This window comes from Dermochelys coriacea, chromosome 7 (assembly GCF_009764565.3).
Source record: "Dermochelys coriacea isolate rDerCor1 chromosome 7, rDerCor1.pri.v4, whole genome shotgun sequence".
NCBI classification, from domain to species: domain Eukaryota; kingdom Metazoa; phylum Chordata; order Testudines; family Dermochelyidae; genus Dermochelys; species Dermochelys coriacea.
The window spans coordinates 110472020-110494913 of NC_050074.1; the positions used below are offsets into that span (position 1 = coordinate 110472020).

The following is a 22894-nucleotide window of genomic DNA, read 5'->3' on the forward strand; positions in this document are numbered from 1 at the left end:
ACTTCTTCTTCCGCCGGTGGGTGCTCAACCCTCGTCTGCCCCCAGCCCCGCCCTGACTCCACCCCTGCCCCACCCCCTCCTGCTCCTGCTCCATCCCCATTCAAACCCCTTCCCCAAAGTCCCTACCCCAAATCCACCCCCTCCCTGCTCCTATTCTGACTCCTTCCCCAAATCCTCACCCCAGCCCCACCTCTTCCCCACCTCCTCCCCTGAGTGCGCCATGTTCCCACTCTTCCCCCTCCCTCCAAGCACGCTGCTAAACAGCTGTTTGGCGGCGGCAAGGCGGGAAGCCCTGGGAGGTAGGCAGAGGAGCGGGGATGCGGTGCGCTAAGGGGAGGAGGCAGAGGAGGAGGTGGGGCACGGGGATAGGGGTGCTTGGCTGCCAGTGGGTGCAGAGCACCCACTAATTTTTCCCCGTGGGTGCTCCAGGGCTGGAGTCGGAGCCTATGTCTGCAAGTAGGGTTGCCAACTTTCTAATTGCACAAAACTGAATACCCTTGCCCTGCCCCCGGCCCTGCCCCTTCCCTGAGGCCCCACCCTGCCCAGCAACTTCTCCAAGCCCTCCCCCCACTCACTCCACCCCCCCCTTCGTTGATTGCTCTCCTCACTCACTTACATCATGCTGGGGCAGAGGATTGGGATGTGGGAGGGGGCGAGGGCTCCGGCTGGGGGTGTGGGCTCTGGGGTGGGCCCATGGATGAAGGGTTTGGGGTGCAGGACGGGGATCAGGAGTGGGGCATGGGGTTGGGGTATGTGCTCAGGGAGGGAGTTGGGATGTGGGAAGGGGTCCCGACCTGGGGCAGGGGGTTGGGGTACAGGAGAGGGTTATGGGTTGTGGGCTCCGGCTGGGCGGCACTTATCTCAGGTGGCTCCCAGTCAGTGGTGCAGCAGGGCTAAAACAGGCTCCCTATCTGCCCTGGCCCCGCGCGGCTCCCGGAAGCGGCTGGCATGTCTGGCTCCTAGGCGGAGGGGTCAGGGGGCTCTGCATGTTGCCTGCAGGCACTGCCCCTGCAGCTTCCATTGGCCACGGTTCTGGGCCAATGGGAGCTGCAGAGCTGCGTGGACCCCCCGTGCCAGCCCCTGCGCCTAGGAGCCAGGCATGCCTGATGCCTGGCAACTCTATCTACAAGGGGTAGGCAGATAATGAGCTGAGACTACTGCTCTTTATGCAGAAAAGTTAGCCCAGTTTTACAGCAGGGGGTGGGGTGTTTTTTAACTGTTACCTCTTCCTTCCCTCCATTTGCCTCAGTACTGCCAAACCCAACTGTTCAAAATCACGCGAGAGGCTTAAAAATCATGAGATTTTCATTTTAAAACACTACCATTTGCGGTTCTTTGTATTTGCCTTTGGGTTTTGACCTTTTTTGGGAGGTGATACAGTCAGATCACTTTTTCAAACTTTTCATCCACAACCATGAGGGCTTTTTAAAATGAAAGCCGCTTGTCTCACAGTCACATGTTTACAGGAGCTGGGACTTCAAGAAAATCACCAAATATTGTTAGGTTTCAGAGTAGCAGGCATGTTAGTCTGTATTCGCAAAAAGAAAAGCAGTACTTGTGGCACCTTTGAGACTAACAAATTTATTAGAGCATAAGCTTTCGTGAGCTACAGCTCTGAAATGAGCTGTAGCTCACGAAAGCTTACGCTCTAATAAATTTGTTAGTCTCTAAGGTGCCACAAGTACTGCTTTTCTTTTTACCAAATATTGTGAGAGGTGTGATGAAATTGAGAGTGGGCTACACTGCGCCTGTTTCGTCCACCGTTGTGTCTTGTCACGAAGCTAGGTTTGTACGGTCTCGGAAGCAGAGCACAATGGGGACCTGATCCTTGACTGGCCCCACTAGGCACTATGGCAATCCAAGTTACTAATATTTGGGTTACACTCAGTTCATATTTGAAAGGTTTTCTTTGCCGCTGCGAGGCCTCGAAACCCTTTTTATATGACCGCTGAAATTCTGCAGAGGTTAGCTGCCCTGGCCCAGCGCTTCCTCCTCCCACGGATTTTTCAAGCCCTGTCTCAGGGGAAATCACAAAGCCAAGCCCTCCAGCAGATGGCAAACGGGAGGAGTCTCCCCCAGAGTAACACTGTCCCCATTTGGAAAAAGGGGGCACCCTCCCCCAAAGAAAAGGGGGTTCCCTCCCCAGAAATGAGTCTCCCTTCCCCACCCCGCACAGCAGGAAGACTTAATTTCCCTGACATGTGGGGGTCTTTCTCCTGCACAGGGTCTGTCCCTCAATTCACAATGAGGGTACCGCCCGCAGCACCCCCGATGTGAGGCTGAGCAACTCGCCCGACCCACGCCTTGGCCCTTTGCCTATAGTGTCATGGCGTCGGGAACAATAGCCGCGGGCCACGTCACGTGATACAGCCTACCGCCTCCCTGGCCCGGTAGACTACGATCCCCATAGTGCTCCGCGGCGGCACCGGGCGGAGGGTCGGCGTCAGCCGCCGCCAAGTGTCGCGGCTTAGGAGCGGCGCTTTACGGCTGAAGCTGGAGCTTGCTTTTCCGCAGCTTTGCCCTCCCCTCCTGAGCCGGAGGTTCTGAGCCCGGGGATGTAACGTGCAGGATGGGAGGTCGGTCCTGAGCTCCCCCCACAGCCGGACCGAGCCGGGCCCCCCTCCCCCGGGCAGGATGGAGGAGGAGAGCATGGAGGAGGAGGGGGGCAGCAGCAGCAGCTATGAGGCCATGATGGACGATCAGAACCATAACAACTGGGAGGCCGGTGTGGATGGCTACAGGCAGCAGCGCCCTGCGGGCCATGCCCAGGCCCCCCTCGGGGACCGGGCCCTGCAGCTGCCCGCGGATAGGAAGGGCCCCCGGGGGCAGCAGCAGCAGGAGGAGGAAGAGGCCCAGATGGTGCCCGAAGCCAACGGCCTGATGAAGGGCTGTGACTCTGCGGGGGCTGCTGGCAAGGGAGGAGCCGTCGCTGCTGCCACCATCAACACCTCCACCTCCAAGTTCTGTGAGTGACAGAGCCTGGCCTGGCCCGCCCCAGAGAGGCCTGCACCCCACCCCGAGACTGCCCCTGGGTCCCACCAGCTTCCCACACACACACCCTGTGACCAGGGGGCCCTGGCCTGGAGTCTGTGCCTGGGTCGCCCCTCGCATACGCACACTCTGTGCCTGGGGTCTCCCAGCCTGCCCTCGTAGTACACGTGCTGTGTCCGGGGCCTGGGAGTCTACTCCAACTGCGGCTGCCCCACCCCCTGCTGTAAAACTGGGCTAACGCTGGGACTTCGCTTGTGTGTCTGAGCTATGCTTCCCTCCACTTCCTGGAGTCTAGGCTGAAGCTGTCCTTTCTCCCACCATGTGTTTGCCCCTCTCATCCTACTGCTTTGCTAAAACTGTCGCTGTCTTTCGCTCCTCCTTCCCTTTGAACGCTCTCTTTCCCCCACATGCCTGTATGGGCCTTGAGTCCGAGCTCAAACTGGTCCACTTCCCTGACTGCCTCAGCCCTTGCCTGTATCTGAACTAAGAACAAAAATATTTGAATGGTTGACCGAGTTGGAAGTAGAAAGCATCCCTTCACACTCATGCTTCCCACTTGCCTCAGAGCTGGGACTTCCCATGCTGCTTGGCTCCTCACCTGGTGGGCTGTTGGGGCTCCAGGTAGTTTGGTATCAAGTATCGGGTAGCTGTGTTAGTCTGTATCCACAAAAACAATGAGGAGTCCAGTGGCACCTTAAAGACTAACAGATTCATTTGGGCGTAAGCTTTCGTGGTTAAAAAAACAAACAAACAAACAAACAAACACTTCTTCAGATGCAGTTGCATCTGAAGAAGTGGCTTTTTATCCACAAAAGCTTATGCCCAAATACATCTGTTCGTCTTTAAGGTAGTTTGGTAGATTCAGAAATGTTTCAGAAAGGTCACAATGGAATGTCAGGTTTCAGAGTAGCAGCCGTGTTAGTCTGTATTCGCAAAAAGAAAAGGAGTACCCGTGGCACCTTAGAGACTAACACATTTATTAGAGCATAAGCTTTCGTGAGCTACAGCTCACTTCATCGGATGCCGATCGATGAAGTGAGCTGTAGCTCACGAAAGCTTATGCTCTAATAAATTTGTTAGTCTCTAAGGTGCCACGGGTACTCCTTTTCTTTTAATGGAATGTCATTTCAGCTTCTTCTGAATGAAATTTAGGAATTCTGCAAGAAATCTTGAAATTTAATTTTTCATTCTGTTTTGGAACAATTTTATTAAAAACAAAATTTCAGAATTTTCTGTGTAATGTGAATTCCAGTTTTCAGACAACTTTATGTTTTAGGTTTGAGAGTGAATGAACTGCTGTGTTTGCTTTTGTGTTGTGTGGGTCTCCTAAATATAGATCTGTCACTTAAATGGCAGATTTCTTTTTTTTTTTTTAAGCATATTTGAGCGTTTGTTCCCAGAGCTCCCATGAAATAGCTATGTACTAGTAGGTATGCAGACCTTCGCTTATCTTCAGAATTCACTTATCCAGTACTGCTATGTAAAAATTATTAAAATGGTTTAATCAAAATATTTATGAAATCATGAACATATGTTTGGTTCATTAGAACTCCTCCGTGTGATCGTCAGTGGTTCTCAACCAGGGATCTGGGGCCCCGTGGGGGGCCATGAGCAGGTTTCAGGTGGTCCTCCAAGCAGGGCCAGCTTTAGACTTGCTGGGCTCCAGGGCAGAAACCCGAAGCCCCACCACACGGGACTGAAGCCTGGTGCCTTGAGCTATCCAGGGCTGAAGCCGAAGCCTGAGCAATGTACCTTTGTGGGGGGCCTGTGTGGTGTGGGGACCCAGATAATTGCCCTGCTTGCTACCCCCTAACGTTGGCCCTGGTTTTTATATGCAAAAAAACAGTTGTTGTGGCACAGGTGGGCTGGGGAGTTTTTATAGCATAAGGGGGCTCAGAAAGAAAAAGATTGAGAACCCTGTGATAGATCATCTTGGCCTATGACAGATAAACCTTAGTGGTATGTGTACATGAGCAACATAGATCTTAGCTTCTGCAGCTGTTGCTCAAATGGCATAGTGTGTAGAGGCTCAGTGATCTGAATGCAGGGCCAGGAACTCCTTTTGTTTTAATCCTGGCTCTGACACTGACTCTATTCTTGGTCTTGAATAAACCATTTAATCTCTATGCCTTAGTTTCCACATTTGAAAAATGGGGATAATAATTACTCCACAGGTATGTTCTGAGGATGTTTTGAAGAAATAAGTGTGTGGGAGTGAAGAGATGGAAGAGGAGGGACAAACCAACAATTTCTCTCCTGCCTTCCCCACCTCAGCAGCAGCTTGCTGTCTAAACTAAGGGTTCTCACAACAAATGTTTTGGTGGCCTCAGAGTGTGGCCACTAACTCTTGCTGGTGGCCACTCTGACAATATTTCCTAAAATACTTTAGGAAAAACAAATAAATATGCAAATATGCATGTCCAAATCATTGTATTTATTTATGCAGTAGGAAGGTGGTTGAAATAGAGCTCCCATTCGTACACCCAGACTTTGCTTCTATTCTTGTGCTCAGAGTGTGTCATGGAGCAGGAGCCTCTCACCTTGCCGGGCAGCTGCCAGGCCTGTTGAGAGCTGTGGTACCTACAGCAACTGTAAACAGCGAGTGCGGCCCCAGGCAGGGGAAGTGCCAACCCATCTCTCTGTTCCTGCCTCCTCTGGCACTTCACCGGTGGCTGGCGAGTTCCCGGCCCACCTTCCCCATGGAGAGCTCTCACTGGAGTCCCAGGCTTCCTGTGCCCTAGCTGGGGTGGGGAGCAAGGAAGATGCCCAGGGAGCGCCCCAGCGACAAGTTGCCACAGCTGCTTCCACTGACGAGCTGCCTCCGACACTGGCCCCACTTGTCTCCAGAGCTGCGCCCCGGAGTCCCCAAGGAGTTGTGCAATGCAGGGCACCGATCCCTGCTGGTAGCACCAGCGTAAACACCAAAGTGGTGCATCTCGCTGCCCTTGGTAACAGCTACTCAGAGCAACAGTTGGGTGCTGCAGGGAGGGGCCTGCTGCTTTGCCCCCCTCCCCATGTCACCCTCTGCCTATGCTTGGAGGCTGTCATGGCTGCAAAAAAAAATCCACCTGTGGCAGCATTTGAGAAATGCTGGTCTAAAATGCTCTTCAATCTTGCAGTTTTAAAATACATATAGGAGGTCAAATCTATTTTAATATATAATGATATTCTGGTAAGGTTGGTAGACCTAAACCTAGATAGACTTGATATTGCATATTTAATTTCACATTGTCCTCCTTTTGTTCCCATAAAAGACTTAAAAGAAATTACTTCTCTGTTGCGAGCTTTGTTGTACATCGCCGATAGATGATTCTAAACCTGATATTTATAGAAGCCCCGTTCATTTTATAGTTTTTTTTCCTAAGGTCATTAGAGAGTCAGTTCATGTTGTTTTACTTAAAATATTGAGAATTTATCTATTACGTTTGTAATCAGATCGTAGGATAATTGTAGAGAAAATGGGTAAAGCGCAGTTTGCATCAACGAACAATGTGGCTGTAAACTGTTTTAAGTTCAGCTTTAGCCCTACTTGCAAACATGGCTAATATGGGTGTGTTGCTCAGCTTAATAAATCCTTGTTTGGCAGTGCAGATAGCAGCAGGATGATTATCGGATATGCTGATATGTGTTTACCCAAATTATGTAAGAACTTAGTTATAAAGAATTCATTTTTCTGTGTAACAAATCTGTTGATGTAGACAAAAAATTTGAAATTTACTCTTGGTAAGCATTCTGAGTAGTGAGCGGGAAGTAGTGGTGTGTAATGCAGCCACAGAATGGATTCAAATTTTGCTACGTTATGCCAGGCCATAGCTGGGGAAAAATGCCATTGGACGTTCTTTTAATGTCCTGTACTACTTTGTTTAAAAACAAAGGACAATAGGGAATAGTCATCATATGAAGAGCAGCAATTCCTACAGGTAAACTCTTCATACAGCATATGACAGAATGTTTTCCAAAAGCGTTCATTCTTAGAACTAATTTGTTATAGTTGTGAATAGTGATTGCGAGAGGAATACTACAGTTACTTTTCTTTTATTGTTGTATGAATAAAAATATGAGATGCAAGGTGTGCTTGGATAAAGGTGAGTCGCATCATATGCACATTTAACTTAAGCAAATTCAACTATACGCGCTCCACAAAAAAAAAGAAACATAACAAGATACTGTAAATAGTGCGGGCGATTCCGCCCACCATTCCACTCAATGAGCTTATGTAAGCGTGAGATGGGAGACTTGAATCTGCTGTTCCTTCAGTTAGTCTTAGTTCTCGCGTGCCTCTCATAGTGTGAGCATCTCGCCACGCTGAGTGTGATTCTAGTGTTTAAAGATACCGTACATATTTTTCGTACAACATGGCCCCTAAACGCAAGCCAACTGCTTCATCTGGTGCTCAGCCGAAGAAACAGCGATATGCTCCAGTGCTGGAGGAAAAAACTGGCTGTGTTGGACTTATTGAGAGACGGTATGTCGGTCTCCAACATGGCGCGTAAATATGGCCACAACGAATCTAGCATGAAGATTAGAGGGAGAGAAATTTGTCATGCCATGGCATCAAGTGCTCCAATAACTGCTAAGGTGACAAGCCAGGTATGTGATAAGACTTCAGTGAAGACTGAAAAGGCATTAAACTTATGGCTGGAAGATATGAACCGTAAACGTGTACCTATCGATGGAAACATGTTGCAAAAAAAGGTTCTTAGCCTCTATGCACTGTTCAAACCTCCCACCAAAGAGGGACAGCCTTCTGATGAGAAGGAATTCAAAACCAGCCAAGGTGGCTTAACAGTTTTAGGAACTGCTTCAACTCAAAAACATACAGACTACCGGTGAAGCTGCATCTGCTAGTGAAGAGGCAGCAAAAGCCTACTCTGAACAATTAAAAAAAAATCATAGAAGAAAAGGGCTATCTTCAGAACAAGTTTTTAATGCCAACGAGACTGGGCTCTTCTGGAAAAAATGCCCAACTGCACTTACACTTCAAAATCAGAAGGACAAGCCCCCTGGGTTCAAAGTAGCTAAAGACCGTGTGACTGTTTGTTTTGTGGCAATGGGGCTGGGCATTTATAAAGCTGGGCTTGCTCTACAGGGCTGCAAATCCCCGTGCCCTAAAAGGCAAGAACAAAAATCTCCTGCCTGCGTCCTGACAATCAGATAAAAAGGCTTGGGTGACATCAGCATTATTTCTGGATTGGTTCCACAAGTGTTTCATTCTGGATGTCAAACGGTACCTCGAAGAGAAAAGACTTGACTTTAAAGTGTTGCTGATTGTACACAATGCTCTTGGCCCCCCTGTGGCACTCCAGTTTGCACATAACGATGTGAAGTCATCTTTTTCTCCCCCTATATCACCTCCAACCAAAGCGTGATTCGCTGTTTCAAGGCCATGTACACGAGGCTTACGTTCTCACAGATACTTAGCGCTATGGATGCTGATCCCAATCTTAATGTGATGGACTGTTGGAAGTCCTTCAACATTGCCAATTGCATCACTTATATTAAACAGGCAAGGATGCAGTCAAGCCTGAATGGTCAATGCATGTTGGCGAAACCTATGAAAGAATGTGTGAATGATTTTAAGGTTTCCCGACCATTGACAAAGAAGTGAAACTCATTGTTCAGGTAGCCAGGCAATGGGTGGTGATGGCTTCATTGACATCCTGAGGAAGAAATTGAAGAATTAACTGAGAACCATAGAGAAACATTGACTAACGAAGAGTTAGAGGAACTGATAAATCGTCTACAGAAGATGAAGTGATGATGACGACGACCAGGAAGAGCCAGCAAGTTGGAATCTTCATAAATTTTCTGAAGTGTTCCAAGCAGCAAAAACACTTGAATGATTTTCATTTCTGAATACGATCCCTCTATGGAACGAAGCCTCAATCACACGTAGTTACGGACGATTTGAAACCGTATCAAGAAATGTTTGAGCAGCTCAAGAGACAACAGCGACAGTTGCCGATCACCATGTTTTTCAAGGGGAAAAAAACAGTAGCAGATGAGCCTATGCAATCAACTTCTCAAGCTGAACCAGAGCCAACCATTTCGTCTACGACTCGCTCTCAGTCCCCTTCATCTCCTGGGTTGATATCAAGCCCTGATTACCCACATGTAATTAAAAATACAGTACTGTAAAATTATATTTTGCATATGTACTGTGTACATTATACATTTATACATATTACTGTACGGGGTTGTATGCACAAAACCATGTACAGTATACTGTACTTTATGGGTGATTAAGGGATTTTCAAGGGTAATTTTGACTATACGTGATTTTCGCCTTACGTGATGACTTTAGAACTTAGCCCCCGCGTAAGATGCGACTCCACTGTGTATTGGTATATTTGAATGCCGCTATCTAGCAGGCTTTGCTAGTTTAGTTGGAATTCTCTCAGCTGTGCTTTGCAATTGCCTAGATGCAAGTTTCTTCCAACTGGCTCTTTCCTGATCTGAATTACCTAAGACCTATTAATAGGGCTTGCACTGTAGTTAAGAATAAAGATTTACATTACTCTTGGAGGCTCATGTGCAAACCAGTTTCAGTCAAGCTTTCGCCTCTCTCAATTAACACTGCTGATGAATCTTTCTGCATTTTCAGCTTTTCCTCTCTCCTCTTATGCTGACTTTTTTCTTTGTTTTGGAATAATGCACTTTACAAATCCACATGGACTGTGAGACCTTTGTGAACGTCAGAAGACACAGAACATATGATTAGCATTTAGCCATCATGGCCACTGTTTGGATGCTCTTTCCTGAGAAGGAGTGGGTCCCTATAGGTGATTAGAAACTGTAAAAGCTCTGCTGTTGATTGAAAAGTCATCTGAGCCTAGGCAAGGTTGGATACGCCTTTTGAACTGGTGGAAAAAAGCTGCTTTAAATTTCAGTAGAGCCGCAGAGACCAGACCCAAAATGGTAGGCTACAAGCTGATGTGATTGGATTTTGTATCATGGAAGCCACAAGATTCTGTTTGAGGATAATGGTGTTTCTGGAAGAATCTTGAGTTTTCACAGTGTGGTTTAGGGTTGTGTTAGGTATTACTGTTTTCTCAATATGATTTAAAAAGTGTGCTGTACATCCTCACATCAGATGTTTGGGATTATTCGTGCTAAATTCCCTCTCTGCTGTCATTTTATTTTTTGTGTTTGAATAATGACAAATAACCACTTGTCAGACCTTGACCTGCATAGGCATCCTTGGCAATTTGGACATGATACTCTTCTGTTTTACTTTCAGGCATATAATTAATAGCAATAAGTAGTCACAGTTTCCCCCCCCCCCCCCCCAACCCCCCTATATGGATACATGTAACTATTGGTTCACTTTTCATGTTAGACTAATCACCTTGCATTAATGTCCATGTTAACTCTTTCAGTTTTTCCTTTAAATTTCTTCACTTGCAGGATCTATTAGTAGATCTGTGAATTTAAATCTGTCTGGAGGAGAGTGTTTAGGGACAAAGTGTTTCAGTCTTTTTTTTTTTAATTGTCACTTTGTGCTATACAGGAAGTGAGGTTAGCATAAAAGAACTTTGTAGCTTCTTATCAATTTCACGTTTATTTATGACAATTAGTGATTGCTCTTTGCTGTTTTTTTGGCATTGGACGACTTCTGAATGAAGTTGATGCGGAAGAGTTCATGGAAGGCCTGGAACATGAATATTTTTGGCTGTATTTCAGTTATGACCGTGACATTGAAAATGCCTGGTTGCAGTATAAAACTTATCAGCATTCTGCTTTTCCACTTTAATAGACAACATTTAATTCACTGGCACTTTTGACTTTAGGCTCTGAAGAAACTGAATTTCTACACTTTCTGAGATGAGCAAATTCCTTTTATCTTGGCAATGTTTACAATTTACCTGGGAGGAATTGTTGGTTTACTTCTGTCCCTTTAATCACCAGTTTTCTATCACTTGTTTCAACAGTAGTCATAGTGCGTCAGATAAAATCACACAGTGATAGCTGGTAATCAGTAATTTGCAGTATTGATCAGCAGTTTTCACATTACTATGTTTGAATGTGAAATAGCCCCTGGATGAATTCAACACTGAAAAATAAATAAAAAAAGGTTGCCAGATTTATGTAGAACCATGTTATGAGTTTCCCTTTGGAGAATTGTATAGATCATACCACACCAGAATTTTCTTTCTAATTATTAGAATGTTTTCACTTACAGATTGAAACTGGAGCCTAATGATGTTGGTGTTTTAAAAACAAAATAAAAAGCAAAAAAACCCTTACTTGCAAATATTTGCGATATTCATAAACAAATGAAAAAAAAAACAAATTATTACCCTAAAATTCACTGAGTTGATCTTCCCACACTGGTCCTGCCCTTGCTCTCGATAAAACTGTTTGTGCACAATCTTGATGTTATCCCTACGGACCTGATCATCAGGCAGTATTGTGCTAATTCAGCATTTATTCGGGTGAGTAGATATGGGTGGGAAAGAAGGGATGTGATGTATATGAGAGCAAGAGTTCTTAGAATTCTGGAGGAACTTTTTTTTAAGGGAGAGAATAAAATTAGCAGGAATGGACAGTGCACAGTCCCTTGGACTGTCTGATATATAACATTTGGTTGGCTTCAGTTGAAAGCTGTGTGGTGGCAATCAAGTGCACTTTACTCCTGAATGGACTAAATAGGGTTTGTAATAGCTTTTCTAATTAAATCTACTACACAATACTTCCAGAATCTATAGGTTCTAGCCAGTTAGTACACTGCACCGCTAACCGCTGTCGGAGGGTTATTCATAAAAGTGTCACTTTACCCCTGCCCTCTTTGAGACTGAAACTGAATAGGTTTTCAGGTTTCTAGTGCTTAATTCTTTGTGGTGCCACAAAAAAATTGATAGGGCTTATCACTCCGTTTAAAAATTGATTCCATGTAGTTCCAAATTAGTTCTTGGGTCACTCGTTCTCTTTGTCAGGGTAGCGTAGTTAATTACACTCAAATCCACATGAGGATTTGGACTAATATTTAGGGTTGGCTGCATGGAGGCATTATCTTTTGGATGAGACTTTAAACTAAAGTCTCTTCTTTCCTGGTGACCAAAACATTCTGTTTAATACAAACAGATTAGGCTGTCCAAGCTACATGTAAGGTATTGTTGGAGAACAGCTAACCAGACACTGATTACTAGAGTCCTTAAGGCTAGATCCATAAAGCAATTTAGGTATCTACTTGCCACTTTGAGCACATAAATCCAGAAATTAAATCTTCAAAAACCCCTAGTCAGCTGCACCATGTAGGTGCCTAAATTCCCACCTGTAAAGTTCCCATGTCACTTAAATTTTCTGTGCTGGTCATGTACACGCTGCCTTATCCTGACTCCACTGAGCAGTTTGGTGATTAAGCCTTGGAGGATGCTCAGACTAAATATTTCCCTGCCTGTCTCTCCTGCAGGGGCCAAATCCTGTAGGCATGTTCCCAGGCATCCTACTGGATCAGGCCATGCATAAAAATCCAAGGAGAAGGAGGTGGTCTCTCTGTTATGCACAATAACCCAGGGGTTAGAGCATTCACCTTGGATGTGAGAGACCTGGGTTCAGGTCCCCCCCCCCCCCCTTTTGATTTGGAGCAGGCTCTTGTACCCAGGTCTCCCACCTCCCGTGTGTGCTCCCTAAACACTGGTGTGGGTATTATTCTGTCAAGTTGAAGCTGTTCCACTTTGTATAAATTACTTAAATATTCCTTGTGCCAGAGAGAGCGAGACTGATTCTCTAGCGTAGTGGTGGAGGCGTTCACCTAGGAGGTGGGGATTTGAACTTGGGTCTTATGTTCCAATGACTATGTATTATTATATTGCTCTCCTCAGCGTTTGCTGTTGGCTAGCTGAGGCGGCTCTCCACTCAACTTGCTGGCTTTTGTGGATCCCTTTCTTAGATGCTTCACTCTCCCCATGCATTGCATAGGGAGCCTGGTGCCCAGCTTGGGGCTGTGGATTCCACTAGGTGACAGGGCACCTAAATGTTACATATTGTAATGATGAGTTTGTCCCCTTTGTGGCTCTAGTCCTTAGTGTCATAGATAACTTCACTGATTTGCTGGAGTAGAGTGGCATGCTGTCAGAACGAAGGTTTATCTATGGCTAAGGCAGGCTACAATACTGGATAGGCGTGCTACATACACTGCTGAGTGTCCTAAAGCCTCTAGTGTCCATCCATTTGCAATGAACAGAATGTATAACAAATATTAAGCAAGAGTGAACAAATAGTTTTGCCAAGATGGGTTGGCAGTATAGCACTGTAGAGTTATACAGTCAGCAAAACTGCTGATTCTGAACTAAATGTTATAAGAAGAAATATGTAAAGTACCATTCTACTGAGAAATCTTTTCAATTCAGTTCTGCTTTTGAAGCTGCTATTCAGACACTTGCTTGACTCGCACCTCTTTCCATGCCCTTTGTATCTTTCTTTTCTTGTTTTGTCTTCTTTCATGTTGCAAATTTTGCTTGAAATTCTCTCCCTCTTGTTGCATTAAGCTACCATGCTCCCTTCATTCAAATCCTAAACTAAAAACATGTTTAGTTCACTAATCCCATCAATGTTAATCCACCAAAGAGAGTAGTGATGCTATATTTAGAAAAGTATTTAAAATACCTTCATGGTTTCTGACTATATCCCTCTCCAAAATGTTGTTGAATTATATTGACCATTTAGAATGTGAGCTATTTGGAACTGGAGCAGTCTCTTCTTGTGTTCTGAAGAGCACCGAGCTCCCTGCTCAGATAATAATACAATTTTGAACTGATCAGTTCAGATTTGGTAAAAAGCATGCTCTGTATTGTATGACTATCTGGTGTCTTTGGGTTAGTTGGAACTTGTATTCAAGCTCCCTGAGAGCAAGAGCTAGCAAAGTGGTTCTGCTAATGCAATACACTGTGTTCTTGAGGAAAAAAGGTGTTGTTCATTCTAGACAGCTGGAATTGTTCCATGGGTAGTTAATCAAGCTTTCTTGTCTGAGAAGAGAGAGAGCTTTAATTTCAGATGTTAAGGGCTTGACTGTGCCTGTGTGGATGCCCAAAGTGTGTTGGAAAAGGACACAAGGAACAAAAGTGGGATGGTGGTTGAGCTCAGTAGTATGTATAGTCCTAGGTACTTATGTCCTCCATTACCATAATAGCTGAGTGCATTACAATCTTTAATGTATTGCTTCCTGCAACATCCCTGCCAGGTATGGTTGTACTATGCTTCTTTATAGAAGAAGAACTAAGGCACTGAAAGATATAGGGGTTGTCTACATGGTGCTTTACTTTACACCTCAGCCATTGTAGAGTAATATTCACCAATGTGTTGTGCACTAACTGGCTCATATGGCCCCTTGCTGGCATGCACAAAAAGTTCCCTAGTGCGTGTTAATGGTCTACATCAACACACACTAGGGAACTTTTAAAACAGTGTAGGCATACCCTAAAACTGGTGGCAGTGAGTGTAGAGACTTGAGCTCATGCTATGACACTAAAATCAGTTGCGTAGATGTTCAGGCTTGGGCTGGAACTCAGGCTCTGAAGCCTGGGGTGGGTTTCAGATATGGAGCTCCAGTCTGAGCCCAAATGTCTATACAGCTTATATTTTAGTGCTGTAGCATGAGTCAGTCTGTAGACTCGGGGTCTGAGACTTGCCACAGATTTTGAAACACAGAATGGACATACCCTGAGTATGCACCAGCAGGATCCACATAGTATCCACATCCACATAATATCGAATTAATACACAATATGCTGGTGTACATTAGAATTTACACCGCAGTTAGTGTGGACTAGTGCACCATGTAGACAAGTCCTAAGTTGTCGCTGCATTGACCCATGAACCCTGTAGTCAAGAGAGTTGATGGTCTATTTTAACATGGTGGTGGTTCGCATACCAGTTGAGAGGGAGTGTTCTGGGAAACTGATGCTCCCAGCCTACCCTTGTTCTTCTGGTGTGGAAGAGCTTAGTGTTCATCTTTAATTCTGGTTTCCCACACAGTTGCATAATTTGTCATATGGTAAGTCACTGAGCCACTTTCTGTTTGTTTCATTTTGTCATTATTGGAGCTTCCAGGATGGTGATTTTCCCTTTCACAGCAGAATTGTTAACTCTTTTCTGGGCCACAAAACACTGACTTGGCAACTTTTCCATTTGTAAACCTCAGATACAAATTAGGGCATAACCTCTATTGTGAAAGATGGGTGTATCCTAACAAAAATTAAATGCAGTTATTCATAAGAAGTTCTCTGCCTGCTTATCAGTTGTGATCTTAAATTGCTGACAGTTCACCAGCCTCTGAGTACCTCGGCTAAAAGTGCAGTAAAACACAGCTTTGTCTTTTTTTCCTTACAGTAATGAATGTTATAACCATTGAAGATTATAAGAGCACATATTGGCCAAAGTTGGATGGTGCCATAGATCAGCTTTTAACTCAGAGTCCTGGTGACTACATCCCTATCTCCTATGAACAAATATACAGGTAAGGAAACCTTTAAGCACTACATAACTTCCTTTCAATTGAACTTGTGTAAAAATCCTCCCTTATAAGCTACGTATGTCATTGATTTTGTTTATTATATAAAATGCAATCCATTTACTACTGATGTGGTTAAAATGGGAAAAAATAAGTTGTAAAAATATCCTTGCATCTTCTGTCAGGGAATACAATGCATTTATGCTTGATCTATGCAGAGCAAAACCACGATCACCTTGAATAAGTGAAAACCATAAAAATAAAATACGGTGTCCCTACAGAATTTTGGTATAATACACCCAGAAGTATGTAACACACCATTAATTATGATAGTTGAGGGAGGCGTTATGGTAAGAAGTTGAGTGAATGCCTCAAGTAACCTTTTAGGGTATGGTTACACAACAAAAAAATCCCCATCTTAACAAGTCTTGGGGCCGCTGTCAACTGACTTGAGCTCGCACTTCAAGGCTAAAAGTAGCAGTGTAAACATTCAATCTTGGGCTGGAACCCAGGCTCTGAGACCCTCTTCCCTCACCAGGCTTCAGAACCCAGGCTCCAGCATGAGCCGAAATGCCTACACTGCTATTTTTAGCTCTGCAACATTAGCCTGAGTCAATTGACCCGGATCCTGAGTCTCACTGCCACGGGTGTCTTTTTGCTATGTAGACACCTGGATCCTGCAAGGTGCTAAGAGTCTCCTCTAGAAAAGGATTAGTGATTAATATTTCTAAACCTGGGATGAAAGGGAGTTTTTGCCCTGTGGGTGGCAGCTATTCAGGGAGTTGGAGAAAAGCTGGTGAGGAGAGATGCAGCTGCTTTTATTGGGTAAGGGGTTGACTCTTGCTAGTGACACCAGCAGATTAAAGCCACCTTCCTTGTTCCTTAGCAGAGGACTGGGTTCTAAGCATGGGTGCCAGGAATCCAGTCCTATTTCAGCTCTATTTCATGGGGCTTGTGGTCTCTTGGCTCTTGTCTACTGCCCCCGCTTGGACGTAGCCTTCCACTTCTCCATCCCCATTTCCCCAAGCTGGATCCGTAGAAAAAGGAGCCAGATGGGGAAAATTAAATTACCTGCCACATTGCATCTAGGGCACTGCCTGTTGCTGCCTTACTTGTTTAATAAAAGTATTTATAATTTTTCAATTACAAACTTAATCACCTACCCTGCTCTTTTCTCCCCTGCCCTGCTCTTAGAAAATGCTCTCCTCAGTCTCTGGACTGCAACATCTGTATCAAAAATTAAGAGGGATAAGTTCACTTTAATTCATTAAATGGTTACTGAATCTTCATTCTTCAGAAGTAACAGGCATTCTCCCCATCTAGAAATCTCAAATGAGCACAAAGCCAACAATAAAGACAAGCTTAGCACCTACCAGCATTGACCTATGATAAACAATAAACACAGCAAATCCAGACTGTTTTTCCCCCAGATAATTAGACTAACTCTTTACTCCTCCTTTAGAAATAAAAATAATTGATCACAGTCATAGAATGAATGATATATTTTCATAGAAACTAATCAAAGGATAAATAATTTTAAATTGCTCCCAAAGGATTTTAATCTCGGAAGCAACAATTAGTATTCAGATTGTGATAGTGCCTACATGTCCCAACAAAGATCAAGCCTTAGTGTTTAACCACCATACAAACACGTAGTAAGGACAATTCTTATCTCACAGAGTTTACAAGCTAAATTGACAAGGTAGATCAAGCATAGGGGAAAGGAAGTCTGTGTGTGTGTGTGTGTGTGTGTGTGTGTGTGTGTTATACTGACACACAGAGAAATGAAGAGACAAAGTGTAGCAGGAATTCAGTAAGAGAGCCAGGACTTGAACCCACATCTCTTGTTCCAGTCCAGTGCCTTAACCAGAAGACCATTTTTCCTCTCCAAATCTATAAACAGCTACGCATCTTTATCTTTCTCACTGTCTGAGAAAGAGATGGGAAAAACAAAGACCTTCTGGACCTTAAAACCTAAGTTGTACTAAATAAAGTAGCCAATCCTTCTCTCTCACACACAAAGTACTTTCATAAAGTCTGCCTATACACTGAATATTTTTCCTGTGTCCCTGAGGAGTTAAAAATAACAGACACAATCTGTAGAGAGCATCTCTCAGAGGAAGAATCTCTGAGGTAGATGGATCAGTTGTATTTCTAGTACTTTCTATAAACTCTCTTTAAATCTAATTAAAAATTTAGAATTTTGATCACCATTATTCAATAGTAGAAAATTTACAAATCTCAGATTATTTTCCATTCAGTTATCTTCTAATTGTTCTATTTGAGGAGTTGGTCATCTCTCATTGAAGTGTGGGACTGTGCCAAAAGGAACAGCAGTCTGGTAAAATTCTCTTTCAGCTTCCTTAGAGTAATATCGGAGCAGTGATGACTCAGACTCGGCCTGCAATCGGGAAGTGAGAACAGGATCTGAAAATGGGAAATAAGTTCTAAAATAGAAGTATTCAAATAAAAACTTAAACACACACCTATATGCATATACTAATATTGCTGTCTAACTACAGCTGTTTAACTACATAAAGGATTGTGGAAATTCAGGGCAGGAGTAGATATAGCAGCAATTCAAAGTACATTCCTGCAGAATGTCACGTAGAACTTTGTAAAATTGCATACTATTTCAAATGAATCAGTCCACTTCACTTATTGTGGGAATGGCCATATATTGTGCTGTGTCTGAACAAATAAACCCCACAGCCATGTGCTGTCTTTATCTGGTTGTGTGACCTCTTAAACTTGCATTTAATCTCATCTGCCTTATTCTATCTCCATTTCTCTTCATCCAAATTACAGAAATGTTTTCTGACATTAATGTATTGTATGATATATTTTTACCTGGTCATTCCTTCATTAGACTTTATGCTAGAAGATTGAACTCCTCAGTATGGAGGAGTAAACATGAGAAAACTATAGGGAGTTGAGTTGGAAAACCAAGTATATGTAAGAGAAGGAGGAGCAGTTCTAAGAGACCTGTTGGATAGGGAAGTTGCAGTGTAGGTGGCCACTGGAGGAGCCCTAGAAGGGGATGGACAAATGTGTTCTATGGTAAAAGTTGTTGTCATGCTTCGTATATTCTGAAGGAGCTATTAGGCTGTCATGACAATTCTACCAAAATGCGTCTTCAGTGGCCTGAGAGCGTGATATAGTTACTGAGTGGGCTTCCCTTTTTTCGCCTGTGAAACTGTGAGGTTAATTCCTGACATTTCACCAGTTATTGAGTCCTTGGAGGTCTTATCCTATGATTCATTGTGTGGTCCATATTGCATTTTTATTGGCATTGTTAGCCTCTGCTGAGTGGGGGGTGGGGAAAACAAAGGAAGGAATTGGAGAGTTGTATACTCCTGAGGGCATTTTGTGCCAAAAAATTAAAAATTCTGCAACAAAAATAAACATTCTGCACACAATACCTTAGGTCCTTGTCCCTCCTTGCCAGGTGCACCAGGTGTGGAAGGGCAGACTTGGCAAAGCAGGATCCAAGTGTGGAGGGGCTTGGTGTGGGGGGCTCCAGGTGTGGGTTGAGCAGGTTCTGTGTGGGGCATTCTGGGTGTGGGCGGCTCAGTGGGGGATCCGTGTGTGTCTGGGGGGGATCTGGATGCACAGGAGCTTCTTGTGGGGTTCTGGGTGCAATGGTAATGGGACTCTGCAGGGGGGTCCAGGTGAAAGTGGTTGGGGCTCAGCAGGGGGGATCTGGGTGGGGGGGGGATAGAGCTTGAGTATGGGTATGAAGGGCTCAGTGGGGGGTCCAGATGCTGGAGCAGTGGGGCTCAGTGGGGTAGGGATCCAGGTGCAGCTTGTTGGGGCTCGGTGGGGTGGGGATCGGGATCTGGATCTGGGGTGGGTGGCTCGTCAGGTGATCCAGGTGCGGGGGGAGTGGGGCTTATCGTGGGGATTCTGAATTCAGGAGGGGGTGAGGCTCGGTGGGAGGGTCTGGGTCTGAGAGTATCTGGATGCATGGGGGTTGGGCGGACGGGGGAACAGCTCCCTGTACAGGGATCCCTCCACCTGCAGATGAGGAGCGATGGGTGCAGGAAGCGGGGGAGGGGGAGAGGGGGGTTGGCAGAGCTTCCTGCAGTCGGGGGAGAAATCTGGGGGTGAGTCTGACCCGGCTCTGGATGCTGTGCAAGGGAAGAGGAAGTCCCTTCCTCTCCAGCCCAGCTGGGACTAGCAGTTGAGCCTGGCGCAGGGTAGGAGTCACCAGCCGGCTCTTTTCCAGTCTCTCCCTCTGCTCCACAATGATTTACCTCTCTGCCGGCTGCCCTGGGCCCCCGAAACATACTGCTGGGGAGGGTCACATGACTGCTCTTGTGGCTTCCCTGTGAGAAAGGAATTTTTCTGTGGGGAAGCAAAGAAATCTGCAGGGGACATTAATTCTGTGCATGCGCAGTGGTTCAGAATTCCCCCAGGAGTAGTTGTAGTCGAGATTTTGGGTACTTCAGCAGAGGTGTAGAGAAGGTTGTTTATAGTTTGGCTTTAGCTTGTTATAAATTTGTATTGTAGTAGCACCTAGAGGCCTCAACTAGGATCAGAACCCCATTGTGTTAGGCGCTGTACAGATACACAGTAAGAGGCAGTCCCTATTGCAAACTGTGTGCATTCTAAATAGATAAGATGGACCAAATGTGGGGAGGAGAAACAAAGGCACAGAGAGGTAGTGACTTGCCCAAGATCATACAGCAGGTTAGTAGCTGAGACAGGAGTAGGGACCAGATTTCCAGTCTGCTGCCCTATCTATTAGTCCATGTTGCCTCTCAATACTAGAAGGATTAGTAGTAGTATTAACTTTCAAAAGAGCCAAATTCACATAATTAAAAAAATATGCAAGTTGTATTAATACAACAGCAAAAGTTTTTCGTAAGCTGGATTGATTTTTAAATCATCGATTAAATCAAGTGGAAAGCCTTGATTAAAATCAATGATTTAAACCAACTTTTCCATTTGTATGTTAGTTATTTTCTAGAGAGAGGTGCATTCGTATTAGTTAATATAACCATTAAAACATGTTTGTTTACAACTAAATGAGCCTTTATGCTAGAATTGATACATCTTTTTGCTACCAAGGGAAGCAAAACTGTATACATTATAACAATATACATATTTAAGCAAACATATAGTTTAAGATTTTCAGATTAATAATTGTACATTTTTAGTTTGTTAGAAAATGGAGAATGACATACTGATTTACTAGATAATTAACTTTTTGCTCATGATTTGTGTCAAGTTACATTAAGATGGTAACTGAAATTTAATTAACACATGAAATAGAGTAGAAAACTTACTTTGATTAAACAAAACAACCTTAAATGTTTTGGATACATAAACTTCTCTTATCAAACATGTTTTATGTATACAGCTAAATGATTTATTAAACAGAGGGATAAATTGTAGTAAGTGAATTAAACTGATTATTTTCACGTAAGCCTGGGAAAATTTTCAAATATGCCTAAACGAAAGTGACTGAAGCTTATGTTCCTACTCGCATAGGTCTCTTGAAAATGACAGTCTCTGAAGTTACATAGGCTTGACCTATTGTGCCATTTTTTTTAAAAGTTTGACCTCAAAAGTAGATATTTCCCCCCTCATTCTTCTTAATGTAGAAAACCAGCCTTTAATTCCAAGTTTGATAGAGGCTCATGGATACAGCATATTATTTTTCTATTTAAATGTTTTAGGAAATTATAATAAGTTCAGCCCTTAACATATTTTGTATTAAATTCAAATTTCATTTTAAGCAGGTTTATTTTTAGAAAGAAAAACTTATAATTTAAATAACAAACTAAAAATATCCCATTTAAATTAAAAATCTGATTTTTAATTAAAAAAAAGAGGACTGTCAAGCAATTAAATTGTGATTAACTGCATGATAAAAAATTAATTGCAATTTATCACACTATTAAACAATAATAGAATATAATTTCTATAAATATTTTGGCTTTTTTCTACATTTTCAAATATATTGATTTCAATTACAACACAATACAAAGTATACAGTGTCATTTTATATTTTTGATTACAAGTTTTTACACTGTAAAAAAGCAAAAGAAACAGTATTTTTCAGTTCACCTAATACAAGTACTGTAATGCAATCTCTTTATCATGAAAGTTGAACTTAGAAATGTAGAATTATGTACAAAAAAAACCCCTGCTTTCAAAAACAAAACAATGTAAAACTTCAGAACCTAAAAGTCCCTCAGTCCGACTTCTTGTTCATCCAATTGCTCAGGCAAACAAGTTTGTTTACATTTGCAGGCATAATACTGTCCACTTCTTGTTACAATGTCCCCTGGAAGTGAGAAGAGGCGTTCACATGGCACTGTTGTAGACAGTGTTGCAAGATATTTACGTGCCAGATGCGCTAAAGATTCATATGTCCCTTCATGCTTCAGCCACCATTCCAGGGGACCTGCGTCCATGCTGATGATGGGTTCTGCTCGATAACTATCCAAAGCAGTGTGGACGGTAGCATGTTCATGAGTCATATGCCACCAGCAGAAAGTTGATTTTTCTTTTTTGGTTGTTCGGGTTCTATAGTTTCCACATCAGAGAGTTGCTCTTTTAAGACTTCTGAAAGCATGCTCCACACCTTGTCCCTCTCAGATTTTGGAAGGCACTTCAGATTCTTAAACCTTGGGTCCAGTGCTGTGGCTATCTTTAGAAATCTCACATTGGTACCTTCTATGTGTTTTGTCAGATCTGCAGTGAAAGAGTTCTTAAAATGAACAACACATGCTGAACCATCATCTGAGACTGCTATAACATGAAATATATGGCAGAATGTGGGTAAAACAGAGCAGGGGACATACAGTTCTCCCCCAAGGAGTTCAGTCACAAATTTAATTAACGCATTATTTTTTTCACTAGCATTGTCGGCTTGGAAGCATGTCCTCTGGAATGGTGGCCGAAGCATCAAGGGGCATACGAATGTTTAGCATATTTGGCACGTAAATACCTTGCAATGCCGGCTACAAAAGTGCCATGCAAATGCATGGTCTCACTTTCTGGTGCGGCTGTAAATAAGAAGAGGGCAGCGTTATCTTCTGTAAATGTAAACAAACTTGTTTGTATTAGCGATTGGCTGAACAAGAAGTAGGACTGAGTGGACTGGTAGGCTCTGAAGTTTTACATTGTTTTGTTTTTGAGTGCAGTTATGTAACAAAACATCTACATTTGTAAGTTGCACTTTCACAACAAAGAGATTGCACTACAGTACTCGTATGAGGTGAATTGAAAAATACTGTGTTTTGTTTAATTTTACAATGAAAATATTTGTAATAAAAAATATACGCTTTGATTTCAATTACAACAAAGAATACAATATATATGAAAATATGGAAAACATCCAAAATATTTAATAAATGTAATTGGTATTCTATTATTTAACAGTGCGATTTAAACGGCAATTAATTATGATTAATTTTTTGAATTAAGTGCATGAGTTAA

General features: G+C 43.5%; 1 protein-coding gene across 3 annotated transcripts in view; it reads left to right on the forward strand.

Annotated features, from left to right (window-relative positions):
* The first annotated feature begins 2405 nt into the window (after window positions 1–2405).
* The window catches only part of CACUL1 (CDK2 associated cullin domain 1), an 87339-nt gene continuing 66850 nt past the window's right edge, over window positions 2406–22894 (forward strand). The window contains exons 1-2 of one of the 3 annotated variants that reach the window (XM_038410772.2): window positions 2406–2965; window positions 15322–15448. In XM_038410772.2, the coding sequence (XP_038266700.1) occupies window positions 2635–2965; window positions 15322–15448 (458 nt within the window). In that variant the 5' untranslated portion in view covers window positions 2406–2634. The remainder of the gene's footprint in view (window positions 2966–15321; window positions 15449–22894) is intronic. The other 2 variants (XM_043518613.1, XM_043518615.1) reach the window with 2 other exon arrangements.